The 26074-nt window shown below is 39.7% G+C and overlaps 4 protein-coding genes across 4 annotated transcripts in view; 2 read left to right on the top strand and 2 right to left on the bottom strand.

The window, feature by feature from the left end:
* LOC107042328 (GILT-like protein 1) overlaps positions 1–976 on the top strand; it is a 4672-nt gene extending 3696 nt beyond the window's left edge. The window contains exons 3-5 of the mRNA XM_015263328.1: positions 127–324; positions 411–551; positions 625–976. Coding sequence (XP_015118814.1) covers positions 127–324; positions 411–551; positions 625–759 — 474 coding nt within the window. The 3' untranslated portion in view covers positions 760–976. The remainder of the gene's footprint in view (positions 1–126; positions 325–410; positions 552–624) is intronic.
* A 1128-nt stretch (positions 977–2104) lies between these two features.
* On the bottom strand, positions 2105–4901 carry LOC107042320. Its single transcript, XM_015263318.1, has 5 exons — positions 4121–4901; positions 3571–3848; positions 3330–3491; positions 2898–3216; positions 2105–2202 (listed from the first exon to the last, which is right to left on the bottom strand). Exons 1-5 carry the CDS (start codon positions 4899–4901, stop codon positions 2105–2107), a joined length of 1638 nt encoding a protein of 545 aa, XP_015118804.1.
* Positions 4902–8747: 3846 nt separating this feature from the next.
* Positions 8748–12345, bottom strand: LOC107042352 (aladin). The gene is made up of 6 exons (XM_015263368.2): positions 12210–12345; positions 11685–12069; positions 11504–11618; positions 10335–10804; positions 9286–9613; positions 8748–9184 (listed from the first exon to the last, which is right to left on the bottom strand). The coding sequence occupies exons 2-6, from the start codon at positions 12041–12043 to the stop codon at positions 8888–8890; spliced, it is 1569 nt and encodes a 522-aa protein (XP_015118854.1). The 5' UTR covers positions 12044–12069; positions 12210–12345; the 3' UTR covers positions 8748–8887.
* A 319-nt stretch (positions 12346–12664) lies between these two features.
* Positions 12665–25477, top strand: LOC107042351. Its single transcript, XM_015263367.2, has 6 exons — positions 12665–13154; positions 18081–18431; positions 18501–18799; positions 18879–19215; positions 21082–21206; positions 21298–25477. Exons 1-6 carry the CDS (start codon positions 13103–13105, stop codon positions 23146–23148), a joined length of 3015 nt encoding a protein of 1004 aa, XP_015118853.1. The 5' UTR covers positions 12665–13102; the 3' UTR covers positions 23149–25477.
* Positions 25478–26074: the final 597 nt, after the last annotated feature.

The raw sequence follows: 26074 nt of genomic DNA, 5'->3' as shown, positions 1-26074 counted from the left end.
GTCTAGGAGTCTCCCCTGGTTCAAAACCATCTTTAGAGGTCCTAGCACGCCATTTCTCGACCCGCTCTTTCGTTTGAGCACACTTAATTAGTTGATTATTCCTTGGCCTGTTCTTCGAATTTTCAGTATCTTCAGAGTCGGCCCGGGGTATTGTCTATTAACTGCCAACACGGGCCCCTCGAGTACCTGGGAAACAAAGCACACGCCTGTGCATTGGATCAAATTCGCAATTTGCGGGGAGAAAGAACGGCCAAACAATCTCTGGCAGTGAACTTCGTGGACTGTGCACTGGGCAGAAGAGATCCAGCGACAGCAGCGAGACAGGTATAGATCAATCAATTCGCGATTCCTTTCCGATCACTAATCAAAAAAGCAATCATCAGGTTTATAATTCCTACGATTTATTCCAGTGCGCTGCGACACTGGGATTAAATTCCATCGATCATTGCTTGACATCAGAGATTGGAGACAATCTTCTAGCCGCCTGTGGTTATCAAACGCGATGTCTAAATCCACCGCTATCATTCGTCCCTACTATCGTCGTCGATAACGTGAGTTACTCCATACAATATTCCCCATGATTAATAAATTTTCTAATTAGTCGTCTATTTCCATTGATTGAAGGTATACTCAAAGGCGAACCAGATCGCAGCACTCGTGGACTTCAAGCAACTTGTCCGCAATTATATCGCTGCTAAAGCGCGAAGGCTTGTGAATACTAGATTAGTAGGAAATCATGCTTATCCGTTTTTTTATTGATGTGAGGATAATTTCGAAGACATCTTTTTGTCTTTTCTTCCATGTAGTTCCACGTAGCGCTTTTTACTAAGTAAATTTATTGAAACAACATTGATCTACAATTTCGAATAGTAAAATTAAGAGTTGACTTAAGAGTTTGGCTCTTAGTTTTCGAATAGCAAAACTAAAAATCAAAGAGCAATGAATTTTGCCAATAAAATTGTTATTTTCAAAGAAACATGCATTATTTATTCTTAAAACCCATTCATTCCTGTCTCCAAATAGATAATGATGATGATGAATAGAAAAATTTGTGGGAACATTCCGAAAAATGTGCCCTTTAAATTTTTTCTACACTAGCAGACCCTTGCTCAGCGAGGACCTGTTGCGAATGTACTACCAAAGGGCTCGATGTATAGTTGACCACTATGATGACTACTACGTGGGGCAGACGGTGCCACCCGCCGTGGGAGACTGGGAAACACCATTGGTTTGATTATTGGAACTGGTGATTCGCGATAATAATTTTCTATAGGTTCTCTTGACACATAACTGGATTCAACAAATGTAATAATTATGAGATGAATACTCAGAATGAAATACATGCATAATTCATGTTAGACATTTGACTATTTTCCAACTTGTGGCATAAACGAGGAGGAAACTCTGCTCGAGGTTGTAAACCCTTGAGAATTTGAAGAAAAGGAAATTAAAACTTCCCGTTTAATGAATTAATCACATAATTTAGCCAATAACTTCCATTTTTTAGATAAAATTTTCTCAAATTTGAGAGACACCCTGAGAGTTTGAAGAAGAAACAATTAAGATTTCGTCGTTATTCAATTAGTTGGTTAATTTTTAAAAACGTCTTAGAGATTACTTTTTTTTATCGTTATTTTATATCGCATTTATATCGCATCATTCTACCCGGCCGGGATTTGAACTCGGAACCTTTCGCATGTGAGGCAACGAACTTTCCCACTGCGCCAAGCCACCGGGCTTAAACATTACTTCGAATTAAAAAAAAAAAAAGAAAAGTACCTTCAGAAAACTTTCCCAAAGTTTACAGAACCTCATTATATTTTTGTTTTTGAGGTCACTGTTATATTCTGTGATTTCATAAATAAATGGAACAAATAAAAATGTTACTAAAGCACTCCCCCATGTTCTTTCACGAAATATATACACTTTGATTTATATACAAAAATATAAAACTTCTCAATCAAAGACTTAACTCTAAAGTACGTCTAATGCCCCTTGATTTGGTCCAAATCGTGATTTTACGAATCACAGTCTAAAACTAACAACTAATTGAACAAATCATAAAATGTAAAAAAATAATAAAGAGTAAACGATAGGTAACAATTCACGCAAAGTCAGTCTCGTCCAGATTATTGAGATCCAGGAATTGTCGCTCAATCTCTGGACTGAGCTCTTGAAAGTCAGCGTAACCACTATCCAATCCTGAAACAATGGAAATAAATTTTTCAAGAATTGAAAAAAGAATAAATAAGCGCGTGTAGCGCACGTGGCATGGGCCAGAGATAGCGCGTGCGAGTGCATGTGTATATTCCGTATTCAGAGGGAAAAAAATGAAAAGGGTGAGGAATATTATTTTGAATCTCAGTGTGGGGTAGAGGCATAAAGAACGGGAGGAGAAACCTCCTCTGAGATTGTCTTTCTGGATTACCTCCCCCCCCCCCCTCTCTTCTCTGTAACCCTTCAACATTTCTCATAATTATTATCACAATGTGAACGAAAAAAGAGCGAAGATTGAGTCAAGAACAGTTATTTTTACCCTCGAGAACATTTCCATGAAATTGAATTGCTGACGCGAATGAAACACTATTCTTTTATAAGAAGTTATTTTTGTCCTTCTAACAAATTTGTTTACTTCATCCAAAGAAACTAGAGGAGAAAATAGACTTTTTAGAGGGGGTTTGTCCTCCAAAAAAATGTGTGGATGAATTTTACACGTGAATTTTCCCTTTAAAAAAATCCTCTTGAAAATTTTGTCGGGATAAAATTTTCTTTAAATTAAAAGCATAATTTTATTTTAAAAAAAATCAATTTTTTATTTTATTCAAATGTTATTTTGCTTGAAAAATTCATTGAACATCGAAAAAAGATTGATAGAAGAGTATTTGTGGATGTCTTACCGACAATGCAGCTGTCGTCATCCCCCAAAATCCTAGCAACAGACTCGAAAGGCACGAATTCAGGCTGACTCTCGTCAATGACCTCCAGCTTGGTCCAGTCCCCAGTGATGCTGGCAAAATGTTTGTCATCATCATAAACCCCGCACTCGGGGTCCATCGCTGCCTTATTCTCATCACTTGGTGACCCCTCGAAATTTGTTTTCTGGGGTTTAGTTTCTTGTGTTGCAGACGTTTCAGTGTGATTTTTCACGTGTTTTCGTAGACTCGAGGGGTCAGTGTAGCGTTTATTGCAGCCATCAGCAGTACAACGATAAGGTTTCTGCAAGATTTCAACGTAATTTGAATTTTTCACCGGTGAATGTTAAATTTCTCTGTTCATCACCGAACTCATGAAATCGGATAGTCCAATTGCATTCGATTTAATCATCTCACCGTATCAAAATGAGTCCTCTGATGTTTAGCCCTGTCACTGCTGTTGCTGAAGGCCTTCGAGCATCCCCGATGCTGGCAAGCGTAGGGTCTCTCCCCCGTATGAGACCTCTGATGAATCTTCAGATTCTCCAGACGAGAGAAAGCCTTCTTGCACCCTGGAAACTGCACCCAAAGAATTTTCATTATTTTCTCTCACACGATCCACGAAATTTTTTAAAACAAAAAATCCTCGTTTACTCACATCACACTTGTTGGGCTTCTCACCACTGTGCACTCTCATGTGAATGAGTAATTTGTACCTGGCGTTGAAGGGTTTACCCCTTGGACAGCCTTTCCACAGACACGTGAATATATCCTGCCCACTGCAGCCATCCCTGTCTTTATCCTTGGATCTCTTCCCACCGTGTGCATTATTCGCCGATGACTCCACGTGACGTTTCTCAATGTGTTTCACTAGACTCCCTTGGTCAGCGAAAATGCAGCCGCAGTCGAGCCAACGACATTGATAAATCAGATTTCCTAAAAGATGAACGAAAATTGTAACGAAATCCTCACACGATTTTTTCAGAATTCAACTTCCTTCGATGTCGAATATCTCCTGAACCAATGAAGCGATTTTAATAAATCACATCTCATTTTAAAGCTGGAAAAAATACCTTGAAAACAGGAGCTGATACGCTAAATTTCACTCTGCCAATCTCGAGATATTCCCATTTGAATGAAATTATTTCACCCCAGAAGAAGTTTTCAATGGAAAAGTATATTAACTCTAAAAAAAATTAAATAATTACCTTCTGGACTGTATTTACGGCTGGGTGCCCCATTGTTACACTTCTCGAGCATCAAAGCCTCTTGCTGGCTCACGACGACTTGATTAGAATCATCAACCTCCTCCTTAATCCGATAATTCTGATCACTGAGAGGATTCGTCACCAAATGTCCCACCGGATAGCACTGATCATTACCATTACCAAAGCCATCCTGATTCCCCTCAGCGAATAAATTCGTGGGGTCACCCCTGATGAAGCTGAGATCAAACTCCTCAACAGCTTGAACATTGCTGAAGCTCCTCGCCTCCTCGAGTTGTCCCTGTTCACTCTGTGAATTCAACTGCACCTTTCCATACGAGCAGTCCTGATAATCCCGAGTAAACTCCCGGTAGTTCGACTGCTCATCGAAGTAGCTGTTGCAGAAATTCCTTGAGAAGGAGAAGGCGGTACCCACGGACGGCAGCCTGGCCCCGTCGTTCGAGTAGTCGTTGAAGTCTTGACCAGCCCAGGAGGTTGGAGTGTTGACTTCACTGCCGGTGCTTCCTGGAGAGTTGATGCCAATGGTGAGAGCCCCCACTCGTCCTGTCGGCGGATACTCAAAGACATTACTCATGTGATCCCAGTCACGTGGACTGGACGTGGAGAACTCTGGAGACCAGCAAAAACCATTGCCCCCATCGATGGGAGTCGTTGGTGTCCCTGGATCCATCGAAAAGGCTCCATTAAACTCCTCATTTGTCTCCATATTCAGTGGAAGGATCTTCTGAATGTCGTTGACAATGTGATAGTCCTCGAGGAGCATGATTACATCGAGCAGAGTTAATGAAGACGATGATTTGACGAAACTCCAGAGCGTACTGACCCAGGTTCAAGAGCCTCACGACGTCTCCAACTGATATTTGAATCTGGAATTCCCCCACCACGCTCGCTGGACCAAAAGAGGCCCAAAGAGAAGCCAGTATCGCCGAGACACCGCCCACTCGCGTGGCTCTTGCCTCATCTTCGAGCTTCTTCGGGTGCATACGTGACTGAGAGATGTCAAGTACTTGCACCCGGGGTCCGTTAAACGGGGGTTGTCCTCTCGGTTACTGCAACATCTGCTCCCATCGTCCCCCATCCCACCACCTCCGGGCTTCCCCTCGCTCGTTTTTTACCTCCTTAATTCCATTTTTATGGATTTTTTTTTCTCCTCAGATACATCTTGAATTCATTTTTTACTTGACCACTTCGTTATAAGGGAGAGTGCGTTGTCCTTTGGAGTGACATTTCTGGGGGATGGCTCTGACGTTGGGTTGTTGTGTGAGAAAATATGGATTTTTCAGTTTTCCAGATTTTAAATTGACTTTCTCACCAAAATGTTTGGGGGTGACATGATCCGTCACACAGAAGGTATTCGTATTTCATTTTTCTTCGGTTGTCTCTTGGGAAATTGGAGACTTGTGGGGGTGGAGAATCGGGGATTCGAGGGGATTCAAGGGGCTTCAGTTGTTTGGGAATCGCTGGATCGGGGACAATTGCGAGTGGTGAAAAATCAGAAGAGCAATGGCAAAAAATTGTCAAAACAGCTGCCGCACACGCGTCACTTATTAACAACAGTTTTTTGCGGGGCTCAAGGAGTTTTGTAATTCTCGTCTTTTTTCGGAGCTCTTAGGGTGATGCCACAATGACTGCATTGCGAGACATACGCAACGCGGGTAATAATCGGTCAAATTTTCTTGGATTTATTTAACGTTGAAGTATCATAATTAAACGAAAAAATCAATTGTGAAACAAATGGATTTTAATCCTTGAATTTCAACGATTCCCATGTACTAAAATAATATAAAATTATATAGAATAATATAAATTAATGTGAACTAATATAAAATTGTCGTCCAATCTTCGCCAATTAAGAATTAATTATGACATCAGGAATTTCAATGTGCAAAATTCTAAATAAATCATGAATTTATAGTCACCCCTAATGCATGTGAGAAACGCAGAAGAGGCGGGTCAAACTCCCCCATGATTAATGGGATTGCATCCCGATGTTGGTACGTTAAGACTGTAAACACTCGAATCCTCAAATATTCGAAAATGACACCAACTTTTCCCTTTTCTCCCCCTGAATATTGTTTCCCTTCCCATTTTTTCAACGAGAGGGAAGAAAATACGACTTTGTTTGCGATTGATTTGCTGTTAAAATCCCAAAATGACAATTGAACTGTTCGAGAAGACAAAAATATTGAATGTAAAATTTGAATGAAAAAGTTTTTCCTCCTTGCGACCCTCACAGAGGTCAGAAAGACGCTCATCTCGCTTTACTCATCCGATTAATCAAGAGTTCATTCCAATTCTCAAAATATCACATATAAAATCATCGCCCAATCTTCCCCAATTAATAACGAATTAATACATCAGGAATTTCAATATGCAAAATTGAAAATAAATCTAAAATTTATAATCACCCCTAATACATGTGAGAAACGAAGAAGAGGCGGGTCAAACTCCCCCATGATTAATGGGATTGCATCCCGATGTTGGTACGTTAAGACTGTAAACACTCGAATCCTCAAATATTCGAAAATGACACCAACTTTTCCCTTTTCTCCCCCTGAATATTGTTTCCCTTCCCATTTTTTCAACGAGAGGGAAGAAAATACGACTTTGTTTGCGATTGATTTGCTGTTAAAATCCCAAAATGACAATTGAACTGTTCGAGAAGACAAAAATATTGAATGTAAAATTTGAATGAAAAAGTTTTTCCTCCTTGCGACCCTCACAGAGGTCAGAAAGACGCTCATCTCGCTTTACTCATCCGATTAATCAAGAGTTCATTCCAATTCTCAAAATATCACATATAAAATCATCGCCCAATCTTCCCCAATTAATAACGAATTAATACATCAGGAATTTCAATATGCAAAATTGAAAATAAATCTAAAATTTATAATCACCCCTAATACATGTGAGAAACGAAGAAGAGGCGGGTCAAACTCCCCCATGATTAATGGGATTGCATCCCGATGTTAGTACGTTAAGACTGTAAACACTCGAATCCTCAAACATTCGAATATGACACCAACTTTTCCCTTTTCCCTCCCCCTGAATATTCTTTCGCTTCCCTTTTTTTTCTAACGAGAGAGAGAGAGAGAGAGAGGAAAAAACGACGACTCTGGTGGCAGTTCATGCACTTGTCCTCCTCCTTCCCCCCAAGAAAACACGTGCATATGCTTGTCCCCTCACCCACACACACGTCCATGGAAAAACGGTTGTATGTTATATTACGGGTAGTTAAGTGATAGAGTGGCACATGTGGTCTGCCAGCCCTCTGTGCTTACATTTTATGCTGTACACTGACTCGTCCTCAGGGGCCCCTGATTTTTTTTTTCCCCCCTTACTTTTTTTTTCTCAAACATTTTTTCTTCATTTTTCACCGAGGCACCTGTCAACTTCGTTCATATAACCATCGTATTATCCTCGCATGTGTGTTTAACCCCCGGCCGCTGAAATAATATACTGCCTCGAGATCGGTGAACACATGCGGGTTAAATGACAATTCACGAGTGAAGTGGTGAATCGAGATAAGTTGACTTAATTTGAAGATAATGTTGTTTATGATTATCAGGAAATTGTTCATTGTTGTGCTGGAATGTCAAGATATTTTGCAAAAAAATTGATGATGAAAAAATGTAAAAAGGCAAGTCATTTTAATTAAGCGATCAGTTTTTCTGTGCAATGTCTCAGTATTTCATGTTTAATTATTATTTTGATTAATATTAAAAAATCTTCATTTTAAGAATGAATTACAAAATAAATCATTGCAATTTTTCGTTAGTAATTTAATTGCTTAATGAAATCAAACTGTGAAAGATATTTCGACGTCCTATTAGTTGATTAATTCAAAACAAATAAATAATAATTGACTTCCAAAGAGGGTGTCACAAAGTTTTGTCTATTTCTCATTTCGCCATCTCTTCCAATTTCAGGACAATCGCCAAACCCTGATCTCCATTCTAAGCTGACTCAATTAATGGCACCACTTCACAATTGAAGTGTCTAAAGAAAATATATCTCATCAAAGAGTAATGATCGTAACACGCAAGTGAGATTAGATTGGCGCTCGCTAATCGTTGAACCGCAGTCTATTTTCTTTCATTAAATAACAAACTCCGAAAAATAAAAATGCCGCTGGCATTGAAATCAAACTGTGAAAGATTTTTCGACATCTTCAATTTTATACTCCTACTAATTTGTTAATTCAAATCAAATAGAGAATAATTGACTTCCAGAGGCTGTCACAACACGTTTTCTATTTCTCAATTGCCAAACCCTGATCTCCATTCCAATCTACCTCAATTCATTGCACCACTTCACAACTGAAGTGTCTAAAAAAATATACCTCATCAAAGAGTAATGCTCGTAATAATCGCGTGAAATTATATTGGCGCTCGCCAATCGTTGAACCGCAGTCTATTTCCACCCATTAAATAACAAACCCCAAAAAACAAAAATGGAATGCACGATATATTTGTATGTGAAAAGGGTATACGTAAGGTTTCTCTTGTCATCGTTCACCGTACGGTCAAGTGGCGTCAAAAATAGAAAGTCTTGAGCTCTGCATGTGACTTTATATAATTAGATACAAAACTTTGAAATGCTCCCCATCCACGTTCTCCATCATTTTTATTTTTTCCATAATTCCTCAAGCCATTGCGAATGTAGATAATCTTATTTAATCAGTTAAACGTACAAAAACCAACGAATATAATACCTAACGTAGAAAAATAATAGCCTAAATGACGTGGGTCATAGGAACGTGTAATTTTTAAAGCCAGGTGATGACACACTCGTGTTCAGGGGACGTGAAACTCTCGTGGGAGTGACTGATTTATTTCCCCCAACAATTGGGAATTGCTGGACACGTCCACTGCTCCAGGCAATCGTCAAGCAGGCGATTAATCGATCTGTGTCGATGTTTTGATGGAATTGCAGGCAATTTGGGGTTTCACCGGGAAATCCCTTTACTAGACAGGTGGGTCTCACTTCAGTTAGTCCAAATAGTCTTCCAATTTCTGTCTTAAATATTGCAACCACTGGACTGTCCTAAAAATGTTGAGAACAATTTTTCAAAAATTGCGAAATGTCTCTGGGATTTTTTTATCATATTTTTTTTTCTGGAGTTCTGGTATTTTTTTGTTACGAACTTGGAAAAGAATTGCGAGGTACTGGCCACTGGGGTCCCACTCGGTGGCAATGACTCTCCCCCCAACAGTCAATCCAGCGTCGTCGTCATTGAAGGAGACCCTCGTGAGATCGATCAAGGGAATTGCAGCCTTGGGATCATTAGCTGGACTATCTCCCTTGACATTGAAAACGTTATCTTGGAGGGACAGGGAGAATAGTGTCGCTGGGTTCTCGGTTGAGGCGAAGAGTAGGATTTGATGGGGCCCGAAACATGCAGCTGCCACTCGTCCGTTTGGCACTGTCCAGCGCTCTACTGACCATGGATTTCCAGTTCCAGTATTCCAAACACTTAAATAGATCGGTATTTCGTTAATGGTCTTGAACTTGTATGAACGATTGCTTCAATTTCACTGGTTTTGCGAACTGGATGATTTCATGATATTGAAAATGTTGGTTGAATAATTGTTGAAGATCTCTTGATCAATTTATTTTTCTTTAGTGTGTAAATTAATTGAGTGAATTGCTTCATTGATTTTTGCATTGAAAAATGCTAGTTAAATCCTTCTCTGATATATTAATATCAATTCCAAATCAACTGCATGATTTTGAGAAATTAAAAATTTTCATTGAATAAGTCTTGAGGATTTTTGAGAAAATTAATATTTTTTGCATTAAAAAATGTTGATTGAACTCTTCCTCAAGATATTTTAATTAATTCTGATTTCCATAAGTCAATTTTTTAATTTAATGAGTTTACAAACTAGAATAAAGGATTAATTTCTTGAACAACAATTTTTTATTTAGTTTCAAGTCTTAAATTCAATGAATAAAAATTTCCAATTGATTTTGTGAGATAAAAAAATTTTGATCGAACCCTTTTCCAAGATATTTTAATCAATTCTGATTTTCATGAGACAATTTTTGAATTTAATGAGTTTATAAACTAGAATAAGGGATGAATTTCTCGAACAACAATTTTCAATTTTGTTTCAAGTCTTGAATTCAATCAATAAAAATATCCACTTGATTTAGTGACTTAATAAATTAGAATTAAAAACAATAATTGTACCGAAAAACATTGCGACAAGTGGCAGCAAGTAGTTTACTCCCACAAATTGACCATTTAGTAAAGCACAATCCTCCCCCTCCAACTCTCCTGAGTGGTACTCCCACCTCCTTCGCAACATCCCAAACAATCATATTAAAATCATTGGGCGAACAGGAAACTAATAAATCCCCCTGTGGATGCCAATTGACACTCGTAACAGGCGCATGATTCCTCTGTCTCAGAAGTATGGCATGTGACAGTGAATTACTGGCAGCGCCGAGTTCAACCGTCCATACGAGTACACCAGAGCCACAGGCAGCTGCCAATTCCCGTCCAGCATTTGGCCGCCAGCTCATTGAACACACTGATTTTTGTGCAGAGTGCCTGAGCACTGCTACTCCCTGAATTTCACTCGAGTATATGCGAATGCGATCGTCACGAGTGGCTAGGGCCAGACGAGTACAGTGGGGATGCCATGCTAAACATCGAATCTATGGAATAACACTGGAATTAACTGAAGTTTAATCTGCGATATTTTTTCAAAATGAAAATCTGTTGTTTGATGAATGAATGACGCCATTTGTACGAGTCAGGGGTAATTTTTGAGGTTTAGATAATATTTTGAAAATGAGACTACATTTGGTGAATTTAACAATTCGAGAAATTCAATTTTGGAATTGGTTTTCCTAGGGTTATCTTATTGGAATAAATGATTTCCTGGGAAGTGTCTTGAGATTCAAGAGAGATAATGAGATTTTTGCAGAGGAAAATGAGAATTAAAAAAGTATCTCTGAAAATTTTTGGTATTTTTTTTATCTATTTAGGGATATTTTGTCAAAGGGAATTAAGTTGAGAAAAAGGGAAGTGAAATTATCTTTTTAAATGGTCTATATCTCCTCACGAAATGATACGGTTTTAATAAATCTGGACTCGTTTTCAAGCTTATAAAAATACTTTCAAAATGAGAGGAAATCGTAAAATTTCAACCTTCCAAAATTGATTTCGTTTCACTCAATTTTGGTTAAATATCTCTTAATCGAGGAGTGGAGTACAATTTTTACAACAATTTCCCTACTTTCCTCTCTCAAAAAAGTCATAAAAAAAATTCCTTCACCTGTCTTTCCAAAATATTACTCTCCAAAAACCTGAAATTCCCTCACTCCCACCCAACCTCGACCACAAATTCTCACCAGAGCAGTTGTCCAGTCCCTAGTCCCAGCGATATCGGCCACGGATCCTGACCCAACGGAGGGTATTCCCTCATAAGACGTCTTCCTCTCAACGAAATCAAGAATCGCAGTGATCCTGAAAGAAAAATCCCCCATCAACAACTCCCCACGAGCAACCCCGAGAACCTCGTGGAACACCTACCTCGTAGCAACCCAGTGAACCACCCTGCTGACCCTCTGAGGGTCCTCCCCAGCGGCAGTTCTGATAGCCCCGAGGACCCCCTTTTCCCTCCAAACACTGGCGATTTTTTTAAACGCACTATCTTCAACCGTGAGAAACAAATCAGCAGCGGCAATAGCCCGTGCAGATTCCCTCGTTGCCAGCGTCTCCGGAGTAACATTTACCTCCGGGCACCCCCTTATATACCTAAAAAACGGTTGCGTCTCGTCCTGGAGATTTCTCCTCTCGCAGAAGACAACCCGTCCCTCAATAATTCCAGCAGTGGCCCTCTCATCCTCCGGTGGAGGCTCAAAATCGTGAAGTGAATTTACTTTCAACATTTCGAATCGCTCCAAAACATCAGACACTGCAATCACAGGTTATGTCGCCCGTCTAAACGCCTGAACGAATCTCAAAAATACCTTCGACAACGAGTTCCCCCAAGAATACCGGCAAAATCCCCGACAAAAACGCGCATAAACCCCCAAAATCTAAATAAAAACTCACCGACTGACGAAATAACCGGACTCCAATGCTCAATCACGAGTCTGGGGTGCGGGAGGGGGTGTGTGTTGTGGAGGAGCCCCCCCAACACCAGTGAATAAAGTGCACCGGCCGGCAGTGAGGCCCGCCAATTCGTGGAATATTCAAACGCACCACCGACGAATGGTGAATTTCAACGCAACTGCGCACGCGCAACGCGGGATTAATCCAAATAAGCGATAATACCCGGAATCAATAAACACGGGGATAAGTGATAGGCAACGACTGTCATGTTCCCCAGAGAATGTCCAAGTGAATTGTTTAATTACCGAGTCTTGAGATAATTGTTGGCACGAACGATCGAGTGATAATAGTGTTGAAATAATTGTAACCAACAATTCCGGTGAGTGACCAAGTTACGTCACCCTCTGTGGGGTGTTCACTGGGGTGGGGGAGGTAGTTACCGAGGTGGGGTGGGGGATTGTGCAGTGTGCGGTTGCGAGTTAGTCGGACAACGGGTGCTGCGAGTCAGGACGGTGTGGTACGAGAGCTACAGTTTTCTAGAAAATCATTTCGGCATTAAAACGAGTTTGAAAAACCAGTGAAATACCAATGAATTAAAATTAACGGACAATTTTAATGCTCAAATAAAATTGCCGATGGGGTTGGTTACAACGAGACAATACGGTGAACTAGGAGGAAGTAAAAAAAAATGGCCCATAGGTAGTGAGAGTAATGATTGAATACGTGGGATTGCCACCCTAGAGAATAATTAAGATAAAACCGAGCGCAGTAGTTTAACCCGAAACGAGACTGATAAGTAGTAAGAATTACGTAAAAATTATTTCAAACGTGTGGAGACGTGCAGCAACGGAGAGTGAGACCACCGGGGTCTCGTTCTCCACGAGGATTAGAACATGGGAAAGGGGTACAAACGAAAAACACGATGGAGAACTCTGAACATTGCCGGTGAGTCGTGAGAATTTTTCATTATTTACGCTTTAGATGTATTTTCCCTTAATCTCCACTTGGCTACCACCAGCACGTTTCTCGCACTATTCTTTTCATTTTCCATTACGTCACAGCCTCCGAGGATCATCGATCCCATTTATTATCCTTCGACACTTCCATTTTCCTTACCTCCCCGAATTGAAAACAGTAACTCCCGTTCCTCGCAAACAATTGCCCCTCAAACTCGCGATAATACGAGATAAATACGGCATTTGGAGCCTCGAAATTGTCGTGTTTACCTGGCATTCGATAACAATGAGCATGGAAATGAAAATGTAAGCAGAAGAAAAAAAATATGAAATAATAATAGAGCTATGCCATGAATCTCGACGAATCCATTGGCGTTGAGTTCGATCGTCGATTGGACATCGCGGCCTCCTCCTTCGGTTAGAGAAGGAAAAGGGTAAAGCCGTGGGGGGAGAGAAATATAACAGAACAGAGCGACGAGAAATAGGAAGGGAGGGATAAAGAGTATCATATCCCTCCAGTTTATTCCGTCTCCCTTGCACTCTAGAGTGCGACTGAGTATCGATCCGCATACACACATAACCCTGGGACACAAGGTGGAGAAAAAGTGAGACAGACAGACCCTCTAGACACATTTTTTTTCCCAACACCTGTCCAGTATGAAATGTCTACTTTTGCCCTTTGCTCAATGTACATCCGACGAATGAACTTTGTTCCACTCGCAATTCGATTATCTCTCCGTAACACACCATTTTTTTTCGCTCATTTGCTTTTCAATCACGAGATAATAACTCAATATCATTTATTATCGTGCCACCATTTATCGGTCATGGATGCACGATTGTTAGAAAAAGACGAGAAAATTGAAAAATATTGACAGTTGTCAGCTCATGCCCCGGGAGAATTCCGCAATCAGTCGTCACGCTATCATTTTCACGATACATCGATAATGACACTCGTCTTCCTCATTCAATAATCCTGCGTAACTTTCAAGGATTACAAGATTAATAATCCAGAGAGGAAGAAATGTATCGTCGAGAGTGCACGAGGTCGAATCGATACGCGTTAGAGTTCGCAAGAGTCAAGACAACTTCTATAGACCACATCGAGAATAGTAAATTACAATGGACATCAACTTGGCGGTGTCGAGGGGAAAGGGGTGCAGGGAATGCCTAGAGAGTGGAAAAAGGGAAAAAAAAAAGACAATTTATAATAAGCGTGCTCGAGGGGGGGCCAATGTACTCTCTCACCTCATCCATTCGTACGACAGAAAGTTTGAGGTTATAAGTTACCAAGTGGTGTTCTTTAAAAGCCCCTATTACGTAATACTTGAATAATATTTTTCTTTCAATGACCTCAACACCTCATGACTGACCTCTCCCTGTTCTTGAGAATAAAAACAAACGACAATGGAAAATGTGAAATGAATAATGTAGAAATTGAAAAGATGTTTGAACAATGAGGAAGCCAGATAAATGGGGCGTGTCTTGTTATTAGTCTCGTGACACTGTTGGAGAATGGTTTGTGTTTGGTAATAAAAAAAAGGCCCGTTGGGATGATGAGCATGTGACGAAGTGAGACAGGTACCCTTGCGAATTCACTCGGCACTGGCCTCACGTGCTATTCATAACTATGGGTTGATGCGTGCGCGCAATAATACGCGTTATATCTGTACTTTTGGGCCAAAGGAGCAGGTTATACCTCTCCTTTTTACTGCTCTCACCATCCAGCGCATTGTACAATTGCATAATAGTCATGCTGCTATTTTTTTGTAAAAATAATCGATTGAAGATAATGGGTTAATTATGCATTTATGCATGGGGTCGAGAGCCCCATGGGAATTTCACAGGTTTCCAGTGCTTTCTGGATGATTATTATCCAGAATCGATGTCTGCTGCTTCCCTTGCAAATGAAACTCGTTATTTTGCGCATGCAAAGACATTTTACGGATGATGATCACGTTTTTCTGCGTGTTTCGCTCTCAGTTCCCTTTTAAAATGACATCTTATTATTTTCGGATAGTTTATCGTCTGTCTGACGATTCTATAATAGTTTCGAGGCGCTCTAAATGGATTTTTGGTTAAGCCCCACCCCATTTCAGATTTGTATCATGTACCTCATGGTTTCGTCTGTAAATCTTGATTCGTCTGTCAAGAGTTTCATGGAAATTTCACTGATTTCCAGTGTTTTTCACTAATTATCATGTAGACACCGATTTCTGCTGCTTTTACAAATGAAACTCGTTATTTTGCGCATGCAAATACATTTTATGGATGATGATCACGTTTTTCTGCGTGTTTCGCTCTCAGTTCCCTTTTAAAATGACATCTCATTATTTTCGGACAGTTTATCGTCTGTCCGACGATTCTATAACAGTTTCGAGGCGCTCTAAATGGATTTTTGGTTAGACCCCACCCCATTTTAGATTTGTCTCATGTACCTCATGGTTTCGTCTGTAGATCTTGATTCGTCTTTCAAGAGTTTCATGGAAATTTCACCGATTTCCAGTGTTTTTGACTAATTATCATGTAGACACCGATTTCTGCTGCTTTTACAAATGAAACTCGTTATTTTGCGCATGCAAAGACATTTTATGGATGATGATCACGTTTTTCTGCGTGTTTCGCTCTCAGTTCCCTTTTAAAATGACATCTCATTATTTTCGGACAGTTTATCGTCTGTCTGACGATTCTATAACAGTTTCGACTCGCTCTAAATGGATTTTAGGTGAGGCCCCACCCCAAATTTCATAGTTGTTTCATATATCCCACGATGGCGTCTCTAAATTTTCATTTGTCTATCATCGAAGCACGGGGTCAAGAGCCCCGTGAAAACTTCACAGGTTTCCACCGTTTTCTGGATGATTATCTAGACATCAATATGCTGTTCAAGTTGCAAACAAAACTCGATATTTTGCGCATATATACACATTTTTGTCACTCCGGCCGTAAGCGCTTCCCTGCCTAAGGCCGTTATGACAACAATTATGTTCGTCACACGGACTAAAAAGACTTGTCTAAAATTTTTTTTTCGACCTAGTGATGAAATTTACTATTTGTTCCGCCTCTCTCCGATTTAAAAATGGCATTACACTATTTTCGGATAGTGTGCGTCTGTCTGACGATTCCATAGCAGTTTCAAGTCGTTCAAAATGGATTTTTGGTGAGACCCCACCCGTCATTTCACACTTGTCCCGTACCTCATGATTTCGTTTGTGTTTCATCGGAGCCCCATCATTATTATCCAGACATCGACGACTGCTGCTTCTCTTTCCAATGAAACTCGTTATTTTGCACATACAAACACATTTTTACGGGCGATGATCACGTTTTTTGCCTGTTTCGTCCTCTAATTTAAAAATGGCATGGTACTATTTTAGGATAGTTTATCGTCAGTCTGACGATTCCACAGCAGTTTCAAGAGTTTCCAAATGAATTTTTTAAGAGGCCCCACCCCTCATTTCACACTTGTCTCAAATACGTCGCGATTGCGTCTGTAAATCGTAATTTGTCTTTCATCGAAGCAGGAAATCAAGAGTTCCATGGAAATTTCACAGCTTTCCAGTGTTTTATAGATTATTATCTGGATATCGACGTCCGCTGCGTCTCTACCCAATGAAATTGTTATGGCTGATAATCAAGTTTTTCTGTCTCTCCTGTTCTCTCTCTGATTTAAAAATAATATTACATTATTTTTGAACAGTTTATCGTCTGTCTGACGATTCTATAACAGTTTCAAGTCGTTCAAAATCAATCTTTGGTGAGGCCCCACCCCTCATTTCACGCTCATCTCATATCCCTCACGATTGCATCTGTAAATCTTCGTGTCTTTCGCTCGCAAGCCGACCACACCAGCGGAGCCCTGGCACGTCTCATTCATCTCAATACAATCCCTCAAATCCCATAATTTTTGGATAATGCACTTGGCTTGTGATGAAATTGGAAACAATCAGAGAGGGCACACACAAGTCAATTTGTTATCCCAGTTTCCATGGCCTCGGTATTGCATTGTGAAATCATCTGCGCAGACGCGGAAGTTGCCTCCCTCTATTCCTTTTCAGTTTTGCTCGATATTTGCTATACTTGAAGAAAGAGAGGAGAAGACACCGGCAGTCAGCCATACCTCCGGTAAAAATCGAAGAGCCGCTGGGTCAGTTCGGCATTAACATCTCGATGTGTTTCATCTCCACGAGGCGATAAAAAATCCCTATTTGTCTCACTCAGTGTATTTCTTTCTTTTTTTTTTTTCATTTCATTTTTGTTGCGTTTGGAATTAGTGACCATTAGTGCCTGTGTGCCAAATGCTACCTCAGCCTGGTCATTGACCTTTAAAGTGTGAAGACCTTTAAAGTGTGAAATCATTGTGAATTAATGACACCCAATTCAAAATTCCCCAATGTTTCATTGAAAATTTGCCCCTCCCCTCCGAAAAATGGGAGAAATGGTAGAATTGAATGGCAATGAGAGAAATAATAAATTAAAGTCAACTGCGTGTATTCTATCACACTGTTCTTGCTATTCTCATTCTGAGACTATTTCTAGTAACGGCACGCGGTACAATTCAACGCCAGTCTCGCATCGTGCACAGAGCGCGTCAGTTTGCGTTGCTCTTGCTAGACTGTCTAACATCCAAGTCTCCGACTATTTCCGCTTGTCTGTCTCCCACTGGAGTCATCGAGTTTAAAAAAAAAACACATCCTCTTAAATTGTCATGCAGTGGCGTCAGAAGAGAAAGATCAACCGTGTGATTGGTTCAGGGCACTACATCCTTCTAATATCGAGGTACCAATACGGTACGATTATCCTTAACACGTAACATGATGCAATCCTCGTAACAAAATTCGCAACCCTTTCCCTAGCAACTGAGAATCTCTCGCTGTATTACATAATCGAATGAATCATTGTAATTATTTTACAGCATCACCTGGCGAAGAGGACGACGAGGATGGAATAAGAGATGTAAAGCCACGTGAGAATGGCATAAGAAATTCCCAGCACAGTACTGGAAATCACAAACAACTCCACAGAACTGAAACAAAAAGTCAGAATGGAGTTGCCACTGGTGAATCTACTGGTGCACCTCCATCGAGATCACAGCCGAAAATTATATTCGATGAGAATGAGTACACAAGAATCACAACACCCCGTCAAGATGTATTATTTAAGAAGGGCTATCTGGCGAGGAAGAAGGTGTGGTCGAGCAATAATGCGAGTACAAGTGCAACCCCGTCGACAACGGAGAGCCAGTCAGCCTCGCACTCAACAGCAGGTAATCCTCATTATATCCACCGTTATGTGGCACATTACAATGATCCTATTGATCGAGTTAATTCAATAGATGGTAGCGAGACAACTGAAGACCAACAATTCCTGGACTGCCGTGACAGCGGTCTTGAGGAGTATCCCCCGATGACTGAGACAGCTCCACAAATGAGCTACGGTACATTCTACGATCCATCAACTGGTTATTACTACGAATATCCAGTTATGGTTGTTGGCCCACCAATGCCAGGCCCACCAATGCACAATTTATTAGCAGCAATGCCCTGCGAAGCTGTACCACTACGACCAATAGAATGGGTCAATCCTGCCTTTGTACCAAAACTCGAGCAGCCATATTGTCTAATTGATTATCAGGTCGTTTGTACTATTTTTAAATAATCACCTTCATCTTCATTGAGTTGTGGCTGACCTTAGATGTTGTTTGTCCCTTTAGAACCCACAAGATGGCCAATTTCCAAGTGTCGAGGAGAATGGAACGAGTTTGATGGAAAATCCATGCACAAATGGTACAGATGAACCCGTGGAGAATGGTAATGGGAGTTGGACAGGGAGCACAGTTGGTGATGAGAATCTCGATGAAGAGCAGCAGAATGGACAAGAGGAGACACCAGCAGATGGAGAAGTGGCGCCCGAGGTTACATATCCATCTGAGCCATGCCTAGAAACTGTTCTTGCTCAACAACTTCATGTGTCACCTCACGTTGTACCACCACAGCCCTACATGTATCCTGGTCACTACATGTTCGGTCCAACTCTCATTAACGTCAATGGTTCGTTATTTCATAATCAATTGAATAGATGAATAATACATTCAATATTAAACTAAAAACTCCATTATAAATTTTTTTGGGACTTTGAGTTAGTTTCTCGCAGCTTATTTTCTATTAGTTTCGCGCACACACGCCTTGACGGGATCAACGGGAACAATAAAGGACACTGATTTTTGGAAATATTGAAGATACTGGACAAAATGTTTGAGCAATGGTTGAAAATTATCCATTTGGTTACGTGTCTATTCAACGTATGATAAATCTTTTCAGCAACCTAAGTAATGTTGATGAATGTTCTATTTTAACTTTCGCTGTACCTTTTTTACAGCAAAAACAATTTAACCTGAGCGGAATGTATGACTTTTTTAAAAATTTGATGATTTCGAAACTATGAAAATATGAATTCCAATTACATGTGGATTTCATAATTTTTCATTCATCAGAAGTCCCCGATCCGTGAGGGTTAATATATTATTAAATGGGGGAACCCCAGACTTTTTCATCGAAGAACCAATCAATAACCTATAATGATTAATTCAGTGTCCACCAGAGTTCGGCATTACCCAGAATTCCCGACGTGTATGTGGCTGGTTTGAATTCCAAAAACACTGTTAAAAATTTTCGTCTGAATTTTCCATGTCAAATTCCGGAAATTTTTATCGTGTTCAAGTTCCAGGAAAATCAGTCATTGAAAAATCAAGTATTCCATTCATTCTCGGTTCAAATGCTATGAGAATCAATAAAATACTTCATTTTTCAGTTTAATTATTCTCCAACAATTAAGAAAAATGCGGAAAATTCGGGGAAAATTTGAAAATTAATGTTTTTTTTTGCGAATATTCATGTTCCTCTGAAAACTCATGAATTTCCGTGAATTCCATTGTAAACTTGAAATTTCATAGCCATTTTTCCCTAAAGATTCACAGTCACTCTCATGAGATTTACTATAATATCTTAAAAGAAATTTCAAAAAATTCCTAGCAGTGAAGTCCCCATATTCGCCCCAAAAATGAATATTCATTATTCTTGCATCGAGTTTGTCATGTGTTATTCAGACCCGTAACCGGTCCATTCACCTCACGATACTTCGCAATGACAAGGAAAAATAAAATAGTTGCACCAGATTATTGACGTTGCTCAAGCATTTGTCCGCGTTTGTGACGTCCCGTTGCAACCGTTCAAACCGGTACAAACCGCTTGATCGCTGCCTCTTTCTAATTGTTAAAACGAGAACAGTATCGTGTGGACAATCGTCAAGGGGAAAGGGGTATGTCCAGATTCACAACTGCTGTCCCGTTCATCGTCGTCCTTGCTGTTTTATAGACATCTCGCCTATGCTTCGTTCAAGGTAACAAATTAAATCGGAAAAGACAGAAAAAAAAGGATAATTAAAAGACGAAAGAAAAAAAAAGAAAAAGAATTTGCAGAATCTCACAAGCACGAGTTCAATAAATGATACTCAAGTTAATGTCTCACAGCAAGCATTAAATGCCCACAAGTACATGGAGAATTTCGTTTGACAATTTCATTGACTCCCATAAATTTCGCGATTTTTTCTCCTACGGTTCACTAACGGCATTTGAATGTTCGAAATATTCCATTGGGTTTCGGCTTCTCGAGGCCGAAGTTGTCGCTTTGGCAAGAGTCACACATTGCTACGAACCCAAATAGATGTCACGTAAAAATAACTAGAAGGGAAGTTTATCTTTGAAAGGCACCAATTGTGTCTTCAAGGGGGATTGTCGATGAAACAGAAAAAATGTTAAATCCCCAAGAATGCTCTGTTCAGTGTCGTCTCCACGAAAAAACCACTGTACAAATTTCCCCAAAACTCCTAACATAATGGCTCACTGATTTTAATTCAAGGTATGACAATTCAGAGTGGACCAATGGTAAGGACTACAGACATGCCAGCGGGGGCGTCGATGTGTGCCAAACGGAGAAAGAAAAAAAAACTGTACCGAAGGAAGCCAAGACGTCCAATTGGTCAGGTAAACCGGCAAAGTTCATTCAGTAGAGACTTCAGTTAACGCGCAAAAGGTGAAAAACATAATTCCCGACCACGAATTACAAATTTCACAGGACAACAGCGAGGATTATGGACCGGAGGAGGAGGAGTACAGCTCTGAAGCTGACACCGTGAACTTGGCCACAGCATTCGTCCCAAGCAGTCGTCCCCTGAATCCAGACTGCAAAGAGTTTGAATTGCGACCCTCGACAATCGCTGAATCACCATCAACACCTTCGCCGAAGGTGCCCGACCCAGAGCCGTCCTCCACCCTCAATTCCCACGATTCACCGATGGATCCAATGACACAAGACACCAATGACCCACAGGCCGACAACTCAGCGACAATCACCGAGGTTGAGTACGCGACTGAGGCAATTGCCAACGAGTTGAATCAAACGCACATCGAGGAGTCCCAAGAGACGGAGATCGGTGTAGACGCGACGTGCGCTGAGTTCAGTGACATCGTGGACAAGTTTGAGGTCTCGAAGGAGTTGTCAAATGGTCTGAGCAGTCCCCTCCAGGAGTCAATGGAGACGATCGTGCCAAATGGAAATGACGATGATCTTGAGAGATTGTCGAATGGCGATCTGACAGACCTCTCTCCCTCCCCCGAGCCGAGGGAGTCCATAAGCCTGAAAGTACTCGCATCAAAATCAAATTCCAACTCTCGTAAGAAGTACAAAACCCCGAAGATCGTGCGTGAAGCGACTCCAGGACCCGAATTGGATGATGAAGTTGGAGGTGGAGATAAGCCCGAGGGCCTCAACATCGAAGTTATAATGGGAATCGAGGTGATCGAGGCACAAGTGCCAGTATCAAGTGTCTCGACGATAGGTAGTTACACCAATAAACCCAAAGACAATTCAATCAACGATGTCACACACGAAGACTCAGGCTTCGAGAGTCAGACACACGCCTCAGAGCATCGAATAACCGAGGCTGTTACCCAGTGGTTGAGACGCGCCAATTCACCGGATTTATTTACCGGTTTGAGAAACAACGACAACAGTGATAATGAAGACGATGAGCCGAACGACATTGAGCCGTCAAAAAACTTGCAAGGCAACCCCATGCCTGCACTATCTGCTAATAGTGTCGTGATAAATGATAAAAATTTATCGCGTCCGGCTGGTGAATTCGCAACAAGAAGGAGAAAACGTAATGCCAATAAACGTAAGAAGAAACAGCTCAAGCTGTTGATGAAGAACGCCTGCGAATTCCCTGATAAGGATAGCGTTGCGGGTATGAGGGTTGCCGAAAGCACTCGGATTGATGACGATAGAAGGGAGATTAATGATGAGAGGAGTAACGAGTCTACTGAATCTAGTCGTGACAATGGTTTGAGGGACACAACTGATGTCGACGGTTTTAAGACGTATGAGCAGGGAGAGATTGTGGTGACGAACGATGGAAAATTGTTGTCTGGAGGTGCACCACCACGTCGTGAGGGCAATCAGGAAGGCATTACTGAGCAAAAATCAGAGATCAATTCAATTGGAAGTATTGAGGAGCCCGATGTACTTGAATACTGGGAGGTTGAGACTGTCGAGCCCTTCGTCAATCCAAAGACAATGGAGAAACGAGAGAGCTCTGAGCCTCGTGGGGCCTGTGATGTCGATCCAGCTGGACTCGAAATTGTGAGAAAGTACTACAGATTGGCACGCAACAGTGTCCAGAGTGGCTCAAGCATCGATGACGATGCTAAATCAATAAAGAGTGGCTTGAGATCACGATTAACTAGTCCCGATATCATCAAGCATTTCGACAGACAGATGATCGACGAGGGAATCGAAATCTATGAGAGCTGCTACAGTGGTAAGCCACCCATCTATTTTGATCCACATTTTCAAAGATCAAAGTTCTCAAGGAGAGATGACGAGGGCGCTCTACCGTGCAGAGTAACATGCTGCAATGTTCAGTAAAATAAATCCTTCCTGACCGTCCCCAATAACGTTCTTGGAGCTTTCCTCAACGATTGATTTATTTTAATCAGAGCATTAAAACTCATGTGTTCCACTGCTCAATTCATCACTCAAAAGCCGAATGAAAATTATTTTAAAAACATCCACGAGCAATGACAAATGAGGATTAATAGTTATCGTTGTCAGATGCGTTTGTTCTTGTAAATAGCTCTTAAGTTTCTGGTTTTGCGAATGCGTAACATTATTACATACGCAGAATGATGAAAAATTATTATACAATTTACACGTTGATGTCACAAAGGTGCAAATGATCACCCAGTATCTCTCGACAAATGAATTATTAATTGAGTTTATTTGAAAAATGTTTTTCTCTCGGTTGTTTTTTTTTTCAGTCATCCATTTATCTCATGGTTATGGTTGTTAATTATTAATTGTTACTATTATTATTTTTAAGTGATGAATATGCCCATGTGAGAGGTGCTTTGTGAATGAACAAAAAGGGCAATTTTGATGCCGTCATTTTGATTTAAAAAAAAAAATGAAAAAAAAAAATTCAATAATCTCAGATGAGTGTTTTATCATAATTACCAATTAATTATGTAAGACTAAACGAATGGTGTTGAGACGAAGTAAGAGAAAAAAAAATGAATGGAGGGATTGTTTAGTGAGGTACGATGCAACCAGCATCTATTGTTATCCAAGGCATATTTTTATCGCGCCTTGGTTTATCTGTTTTAAAAGGTGAAAAAGTAAAATGAAATGAATGAAGATTAAAAAATATTTAAAGAATGGCCTTTGCTCAGGAAACGATTCCCTGACACTGCTCACAAAATAAACAAAAAAAAAAACAAATTAAAACGCAGCTTATGGATTTATGACCTGAGCTACAGCATTACTACACAATGGAATCATGAGTTGAAAAAAAAATCACAGGGAAAATTTGATAGACTGCACTCTAGATCCACCCCGGATTTTGTTGTGCAAAGAAGACACGATGGAAAATTAATGGGAGTAATACTGCAAGCCGTTTAGTTTCAGGATAGCTTTTAACGTGACGTTGTACGGTGTCAATAGGCAATAAAAGCTTGGTAATAAAGGAAATGATGTTGATTGATGGAGAAAAAATATATAACTATGTAAGCGTGAGTTAGGGGAGAGCAAAATTAAAGGAAAACAAAAAAAAAGACAAGTCCTCGAGTAGATGCTGTACACGATAATCGCGAAAGACCCAAAAACACTTGCATACATCACATATACTCATACTGTAATCAACACATTGTTCATTCATTAGCTTTCAAGTGAGAACAAATTAACAAATACAAACAAACATCTCAGGTTGATGCGATTGTTGTTGAGACATTTACTAAATTAACATTATCCCATATCGAAGTAAATGAGAAAAAAATTACAGAAAAGAAAAAATAATAATCACGACATACCTCATACATAACTAAAAATTGTGTAAATATACCTGCGAATTGTTCGAGATGGAAAAAATGAAATGATACGTCATAAATTCATGAGTTAAGTTTCAGAGGACTATTATTCTTAAAATAATTTCATTATTTTTTTTTTCTCGTTCTCGATGATGAATAAAAATAAACACCAAATGTATTAAATTGTGCCATGCGAATCGTTCCAACAGTACCGAAATACCACGACAAAATGAAAAAAAAAAAAAAAAACAATGCAATCTGTAACTGAATTATCGAACCGAATGAAAGACTTCATAAAACCCACAAAATGTAAAATAAATAATCGCTATTATAACGTGCGCGTTGCATCAATTGTGTGCCTTATTCTGTGGCGATCACTTATCTTGAAAGAATTTGCAAACAGTGAGAAAAATCCGACAATTTTGGAACGAATGAAGAAAAAAAAAATCCCAAATCGAATGAATTCTCTGAATGAAATTGAAAGACAGCTCTAAATAAATCCACAAAATCACCCGCAAATTAATTAATTTCTTTTGTTTTTTCATTAAAAACCAACAACCATTGTTTATATAAATGATAATAATTATTATCAAAAACCGTAATTGAATAGGAAACTACTTTAAATGATTAAAACTTCGAAGAACAAATAACGAAGACACTGATTACACCGAACAAAAAAATTAAATCACATAAAATACAATGTGAGCATTGAAACGATGAAATAAATCAATAAAATTTGTCCGAATCACGTTCAATTGTACAATTAAAATTACTCTAGTTGTACTGGGTACAAAATACGCATAAGAAGTGGAAATGATACTTGAGAACAAAAAATACTTCGTCGTGTTATCGCTTTAAACTTAAGGAAATAATAAACATAGGTTCGTTTTAAATTCTCTTCACTGATTATTTTCTCTTTGGCTCCATGCAGTAGTCGAATGGGGTTTAAAACTCGCACCTGGGCTTTGAATTACAGGTGGAGGCGGATCCAATCTCAATCAGATAAGTCATAATCACTTAATTAATCACAGAACAGATTTTAAACACTTGTTTGTATCGGTTTGCACTGCACTAAATCATTTTAGACTGGGCATTTTCTTCATTTATGACCTGTTTTAGTCAAGAGTGGAACTTAGGAATGATCTCAAGGGGTGAGAATATTTTTTTTTTGTGAAAATTGAAATTTTAAACGGAAAATAATATTCTGTAAATGCAAGTGTTGTTGTGATTTATATTAATCCCTCGAAAAATTAGTGAAATGCAATTGGAAAATAGTGAATCTGTTCATTTCCACATTAATCTTCTAAAAAATGTTTCCAAAAAATCTATCATCCACCAAAAAAAAGAAACGGGTCCTCGAATTACTTTATTTCGACTTTTTAAAATTTTATTTTCTTCGAACTATGAATTATTGCTAATTTCTCGTTTATTCATTCCTTAGAAGAGCTTAAAATCTTTGAATAAAGACACGTTTTATTTAAAAGTAAAAT

This window comes from Diachasma alloeum, unplaced genomic scaffold, assembly GCF_001412515.2.
Source record: "Diachasma alloeum isolate Michigan unplaced genomic scaffold, Dall2.0 Dall_scaffold_00443, whole genome shotgun sequence".
Taxonomy (NCBI): domain Eukaryota; kingdom Metazoa; phylum Arthropoda; class Insecta; order Hymenoptera; family Braconidae; genus Diachasma; species Diachasma alloeum.
The sequence above is the reverse complement of the archived record's forward strand: the minus strand, read 5'-3'. Positions and strand labels throughout refer to the sequence as shown.

Excerpts from the sequence above, each read along its gene's own strand:
- LOC107042351 (XM_015263367.2), top strand. The coding sequence starts at position 13,103 with ATGGGAAAGGGGTACAAACGAAAAACACGATGGAGAACTCTGAACATT. Across the intron at positions 18,432-18,500 it reads AGCCTCGCACTCAACAGCAG|ATGGTAGCGAGACAACTGAA; the intron begins GTAATCCTCATT and ends TTAATTCAATAG. Across the intron at positions 18,800-18,878 it reads ATTGTCTAATTGATTATCAG|AACCCACAAGATGGCCAATT; the intron begins GTCGTTTGTACT and ends TTGTCCCTTTAG.
- LOC107042352 (XM_015263368.2), bottom strand. The coding sequence starts at position 12,043 with ATGTTGAAAGTAAATTCACTTCACGATTTTGAGCCTCCACCGGAGGAT. Across the intron at positions 9,614-10,334 it reads ACTTGTCGCAATGTTTTTCG|TGTTTGGAATACTGGAACTG; the intron begins GTACAATTATTG and ends GATCTATTTAAG. Across the intron at positions 9,185-9,285 it reads ACCTCGCAATTCTTTTCCAA|GACAGTCCAGTGGTTGCAAT; the intron begins GTTCGTAACAAA and ends CAACATTTTTAG.
- LOC107042320 (XM_015263318.1), bottom strand. The coding sequence starts at position 4,901 with ATGCTCCTCGAGGACTATCACATTGTCAACGACATTCAGAAGATCCTT. Across the intron at positions 3,849-4,120 it reads CCGTAAATACAGTCCAGAAG|GAAATCTGATTTATCAATGT; the intron begins GTAATTATTTAA and ends TTCATCTTTTAG. Across the intron at positions 3,492-3,570 it reads AGAAGCCCAACAAGTGTGAT|TTTCCAGGGTGCAAGAAGGC; the intron begins GTGAGTAAACGA and ends CTTTGGGTGCAG.